The 6,381-nt window shown below is 34.8% G+C and overlaps 2 protein-coding genes across 2 annotated transcripts; both read left to right on the top strand.

Annotated features, from left to right (window-relative positions):
* The first annotated feature begins 916 nt into the window (after window positions 1-916).
* LOC148586320 (uncharacterized) lies at window positions 917-2,220 on the top strand. Its single transcript, XM_088515561.1, has 2 exons — window positions 917-1,193; window positions 1,538-2,220. Exons 1-2 carry the CDS (start codon window positions 917-919, stop codon window positions 2,218-2,220), a joined length of 960 nt encoding a protein of 319 aa, XP_088371687.1.
* Window positions 2,221-2,489: 269 nt separating this feature from the next.
* On the top strand, window positions 2,490-2,927 carry LOC132178069 (uncharacterized). Its single transcript, XM_088515560.1, has one exon. It carries the CDS (start codon window positions 2,490-2,492, stop codon window positions 2,925-2,927), a length of 438 nt encoding a protein of 145 aa, XP_088371686.1.
* The last annotated feature ends 3,454 nt before the right edge of the window (window positions 2,928-6,381 follow it).

The following is a 6,381-nucleotide window of genomic DNA, read 5'->3' as shown; positions in this document are numbered from 1 at the left end:
CTTGCTTTGAGTTTATCAATATATTCGGTTCCTAGAGACACGAGATACATGAATAATTAAGGCATCAAATTTGTTTTTTTTTTTTTTTTTTTTTTGATGCTACTCTCCTAAGTTCTGACCACATGATAGCTTTGGCTTACTTTTACTAATTTACATTTGGCCCATAAAAATGACAAGACTCAAGAGATACTTTGTATATTATTCACAGGAGTTAATTTGTTTTTAGTATATAAATTCAGGGATATCTTTGGCCTTGGCTTTAAACGTATCGCCTACCTTTGGAACCTTCCCCACTAGAACACCACAACCACAAGAGAGAAAGAGAGAGAGAATGCAGCTCTCTTATTGTGTAAAGTGATATATCAATATATTTGGTTGGTACTACTTAGAAAAGTGAGAAAGAATTTTATTGTTTATTTATTCATTTTGTAGATTGTAGTGCGGCGTTCTCATTGTAGATGCGTATTTCTCCTTTAATTGGGCAATTTGCAAACTCTAATATGATTGACTGAAATTTCTGGAGCTTTTTAATTGTGATATATCTCTTATTTTCATCATTTTGTTTATCTTATTCTAATAAAAACAATATTGTTATTTTTTTTGTTAGGTGTGTTTTATATACTTTGGGATTTTGTCAAGCATCAACGAGTTTTAGAAGATTATTGCCAATCTCAGGTTTGTTCTTTTTATTAATTCATTTTAGGCTAATAGCTATCGGAATATGCTAATAATTTTATTATAATATCATTAGAGACTTAGAGTATGTTTCATTAGACATGAATTGTTTAGTATGAGAATTAAAACTAATAGATAAATAATTTTCCAAGTTTCTGAAAAATTCTTAGATTACATTATGAGCAAGCCAAAAACAATTGATGCATTTTTTAAGAAAAAAGATGCTGATTCAAATTCTAAAATGTCTTCCTCGACATCCAATCCTCAAACTTTAGCTCCTGAGCAACGCCCTTCTAAGATGCCAAGAATGGAATCTCAAGTAGTTGAATCATTTGACATTTCTACTCTACAACATGATCCCGGGTTACGTCCTCAAATATGGGAATATCCTGTTAATCAACGGGATGAAATTAGATGTGCTTATCTTAAAGTCGGTCTGAATAGGTTCATTTCTTCTAATAGTTCTGGATATCCGTTTTCGGGAACTGAAAAAACCGCTGGAGATTTCAATCATCTTGGTATAAGATGTTTGTTTGGTTAGAATATTATGAGGACAAAGATGCTGCTTATTGTTTACCCTGCTTTCTTTTTACTAAAAAGCCAACGGGGCGGTTTGGAGGTAGTGCATTTACTATTGAACGATTTCGCAATTGGAAGAAAGTTAATGATGGTACGTATTGTTCTTTTTTGGTCCACATGGGAAATGGGCCATGTTCACCTCATAATAATGCTGTTAAGTGTTGTGACAATTTGAAGAATCAATCTCAACATATTGATAAAGTGATAGATAAGCAAACTTCGGAAGAAAAATTGAACAATCGATTGTGATTGAAGACTTCAATCAAATCTATTCGGTATTTAGCATATCAAGGATATCCTTATAGAGGTCACGATGAAGGTCCCGATTCTAAAAATCATGGCAATTTTCTTGAGTTGATAAAACTTGTGTCCAATTTCAACGACGATGTTGCTAAGGTTGTTTTAGAAAATGCTCCACAATATGCAAAATATACTTCACCTCAAGTCCAAAAAGATATTTTACATGTCTTGGCAAAAAGGGTGCAAGATGCAATTCGTGAAGAAATTGGTGATTCAAAATTTTGCATTATTGTTGATGAGGCACAAGATGAGTCTAAGAGAGAACAAATGGCTATTGTTTTGAGATTTGTTAACACGGATGGTTTTATACAAGAACGCTTCTTTGAAATAGTCCAAGTTAAAGATACATCGGCATTGACTTTAAAGGATAAAATATCTAATGTTCTTTCTCAAAATTATCTTGATATTAAAAGTATTCGTGGACAAGGGTATGATGGTGCTAGCAATATGCGTGGTGAATGGAAAGGATTGCAAGCATTATTTCTTAATGAATGTTCTTGTGCATACTATGTTCATTGTTTTGCACATCGATTACAATTAGCATTAGTTACTGCATCTCGAGATGTAACTGTTGTTCATGATTTCTTCTCAAATTTGATTTCATTATCAATGTGGTTAGTGCTTCATGTAAACATAATCGTGATCTGCAAGATGCTCAAGAAGTAGATATCGCATATTTGATAGCTATTAAGGAACTTGAAACTGGAAAATGAGCTAACCAAATTGGCACTTTGAAACCAGCTGGTGATTCTGGTTGAGGTTCTCATTTTTATTCTATTTGTAGCCTACCAAGGCTGTTTAATCCTGCTTGTTCAGTGCTTGAAAAGATTATAAAAGAATGATCCACTTACTCTCAACGTGGAGATGCTGAAGCTGCTTATGAAATGATTACATCATTCAAATTCATATTCATTTTACATTTGATAAGGGAAATCATGGGTACCACTGATTGTCTTTGTCAACATTTGCAACAAAAATCTAAAGACATCTTGAATGCTATGCAATTAGTTTCTAATACAAAAGTACTCCTCCAAAAATTGAGAAATGAAGATTGGGATAACTTTCTTGAGAAAGTAGTCTCTTTCTCTAAGAAATTTGAAATAGACATTCCGGATTTGGGTGCTCATTATGTTAAAGGCCAAGGTCATCTTCCACGGGATCACATTACGGTGGAACATCATTATCATTTTAATGTATTCAATCCTGCTATAGACTTTCAATTGCAAGAGCTTGATTATAGATTTGGTGAAAGGGCAATGGAACTCTTGACACTTAGTTCAGCATTGGATCCAAATGATGCTTATAAATCATTTAATATTGATGATATATGTAGTCTTGTAGAGAAGTACTATTCTCTTGATTTTTCTGAGTAGGAAAAAATTATTTTGAGATTTCAATTGAAGCATTTTGAAGTTGCTATGCTTAATCATCCGAAACTACAAAAATTGTCTTCCATTGCGGAATTATGTTAAGGATTGATAGAGGCAGGAAAATCAGATACATATTATCTTATTGATAGATTAGTTCGTCTTGTTTTGACTCTTCTAGTGTCTACAGCAACTACCAAACGAGCATTTTCAGCAATGAAAATTGTTAAAACAAGACTTCGTAACAAAATTGAAGATGAGTTTCTTGGAGATAGTTTACTTATCTACATTGAATGGGAAATTGCTAAAAGCTTCGATTCAAATTTGATACTTGATGATTTTGTTTCTCTAAGACCGCGTAGAATGCAATTTTAGGCACTTTGTATTTTGTATTTTCCTTTACTTTTGTACTAGTGCCTATACGGTAACTGATATATGAATTTAGCATATATTTATGAAGTCAAATAAATATGCTTTTTGTGATACATATATTGTGGTATAATTTCTTTTGATTGTATTTACCATATTATAATAAAAATATAATATATAAAGAGAACAAAAAAAAATTATTTTATTATTATATTTTATTATTTTATTGACGCCCCTGGTATTATAAATTCCTGGATCCGCCACTAGAGAGCGGAGGATTTCGGCTTGGATGACGGCGTGGGCATGGGCGGTGGGGTTTGGCTTGGACGGCGGCGGGTATCTCTCTCTCAGTCTCTCTCTCTCTCTCTCTCTCTCTCTCAGGTAGCTCTGAGCAGTGATGCTCAGAGATCCCGGCATGGGCGGGTGATGGGCGGTTTTGGTGGGATCAAATCTACGGCAAAAGAAAGAGAAACAGAGAGAAATCCGGCATGGCAGCGGCAAGTATTTTGAACAAATTATTGCTTACCCAGATTTCTCATCAACAAAAAATCAATCAACACAATCAATATGCAAAAAAACTCAAAAACATTGCAGCAATTAGCACTTTTATCATTTATCTCTTTCTTTTCTTTTTCCTTCCCTATGCTACCCCTTGCCGACCCCATATTCTTCCTCATCTCCTTTGTTTTCATTCATGTTGGTAACTTGCTGCGCAGAGAGGCTGAGAAAGAGAGTTGACGAGAGGAGCTGTGAGAGAAATTGCAGAAAAATGGGTATTGGATTCTTGTGGGTATTGAGCTACTAGAGATTGAGAGACGGAGATAGCCTGAGAGAAAGAGAAACGGAGAGAGTCTGAGGGGGTGGCGCGCCCCCACCCCCACCCCCAACTTGGGTGGCTGCTGGTTATTTGATTTTTTTTCTTAAATTAATTTTTAAGTTTTTTTTTTCTTATATTTGATATAATCAGGTGTAAGTGTGCATTTTTTCTAAACTTGGGTTTGGTGTGATGGGCTTAGGTGTCACTTACTGATTGGTGGCACAAATCCACCCCTTTATGCACCGACCACACAGAAGACGTACTCTTTTAGTAATATACAGAAAAGAGAATAACTTTTATGTGGATGGAGCACAAAACTCTACTTTTGTGCCCATCATTCCTAACCTGACACATTAGCATGGAACATAATAATGAAAAAAATAAAATAAAATAAAATAAAATACAACCACACCAGATTATTTCAAATATGAGATAAACAAAATTAAAAAATTATTTTAGAAAAAATAAAAACCAAAAGTGAAGGGGGCTGGCCGACCATCCTCTCCCACTTGGGGTGGCCGGTGGCCTAGATGGGGTGGGCCCGCCATCCCCAAGTCATGGGGTAGCTTTCCATGTAATTTCTTTTCCTCTGTTTTACAAGATTATTCTCTATAATTTTCTTTTATTGTTCTTAGGAGTTTGCGGCAGCTTCTGCTTGTCCCCAAAAAATTTCCGCTAAAATTTGGAATTTTTTCGGTTGTTTTCATTGTTTCCAGCAATTTCTGAGCCTCCGACAGCCCTTTTCATCTCCAGAAGCATACCCCGACTAACGGGCTAAGCCACCGACATCGCCATCTATGGAAGCGACTACTCCGTCGATGTCAATACCACCAGCATCCTTCCTCCATCCATCTATGGCCATCCCTGTTGCAGCTAGGGCCGGCAATTTTGACACGACTCGCGAATTCGACACGAACACGACACGAAAAAATAGGTATTGGGTTTGGGCTTGTCGGGTTCGGGTCGTAATCGGGTCTACCCGATTAAGACCCGGTAATTTCGACCCGCCAGACACGGTTACTGTGTGGGTCCGACCCACCAGACCCGGATACTGTGCGGGTCTAGCAGGTCAACCCGCTAGACCTAGTTTTTTTTTTTTTAAAGCAAAGGCCCCTTCCTTTTCTTATGCCTACCCTTCCTCTTCCTTTCATTTTCTTCTTCTCTTGCCCCTACAGATCTAATCTCCCTCCTCCTTTTTTCTTGCCCCTACCTCTTCCTCCTTCTTTCTTCTTCTTCTTCTCTCGCTCAGCTTCTCTCTTCCATCTCTCTCCTCCAATCCTCCTCATGCTTCCCCTCTTTTTCTCCATCTTTCTCACAGTTTATTTCTCCTCTCTGGATCTTTCTCTCTCAAAAGTCTCATAATTTTTTCTCTCTCTGGAACATGAAAGACCCACTTTTCTTCTTTTTTCAGCCTACCACGTGGACAATAAATTTTTGGCATTTTAGGTTTTTTTTTTTTTTGTGGGTTAATTTCATCCACTTTAATTGGTTCAAAATCTGCCCACTCTCAAAAAAGAAAGAAAAAAAAAAAAAAAAAAATCTCCTCTGCCCAATGCACTTATACAGTTATTCATTCTTAAGATTACAAATAAGAAAAATACAATTTGATAAAGAGTGGACTTATATCAATTAACGTGAATACATTTTCTAAATGCCAAAGAAAATAACTCAAAAATAATTAAATACCATTAATAGATAATTAAATATTAAAAGTAATTAATTGGACATGCAATATTTTTTTCAAAGTCTTTGAAACTTTGAAATCACAAAATAATTTATATTGGTTTTTGGTAGATATAGTATAATATAATATTATTTTATATTAATTAAATATTAGTCTTACATCCCGCCCCTACAATGAGGAAATTATAGCTCCGCCACTGCTCTCAAATATACATATATCATATTTTGTGTTGAAATATACATAATTCTTTTTTAGTGGAATGTAATTTGAGCAAAATTAAATTTCTTTATACTAAAAATTATTTTAATAAATGAATTTAGTCAATATGCTTGCTTGTTTTAAGTTTAGGTAAAATCATGAGTTTAGTAATTTCTTTTGGAGTACAATTACGGTCACTTTCCTTTTTTTTTTCTTTTTTTTTTTTCTTATCCTTTATTAAAGCCTTTAATATCTTGGAACTCATTTTTTTTGCATTGATTGTATTGATGTATTATTATTACAATTTTTTTTATTTTAATTTTATAGTTTAGGGTTTTAACGGGTCGGGTCGGGTCTACCCGATTAGACCCAGTTATTTTAAACGGGTAAAA

Source organism: Corylus avellana, chromosome 4, assembly GCF_965113065.1.
Source record: "Corylus avellana chromosome 4, dhCorAvel1.hap1.2, whole genome shotgun sequence".
Classification (NCBI taxonomy): Eukaryota; Viridiplantae; Streptophyta; class Magnoliopsida; order Fagales; family Betulaceae; genus Corylus; species Corylus avellana.
The sequence above is the reverse complement of the archived record's forward strand: the minus strand, read 5'-3'. Positions and strand labels throughout refer to the sequence as shown.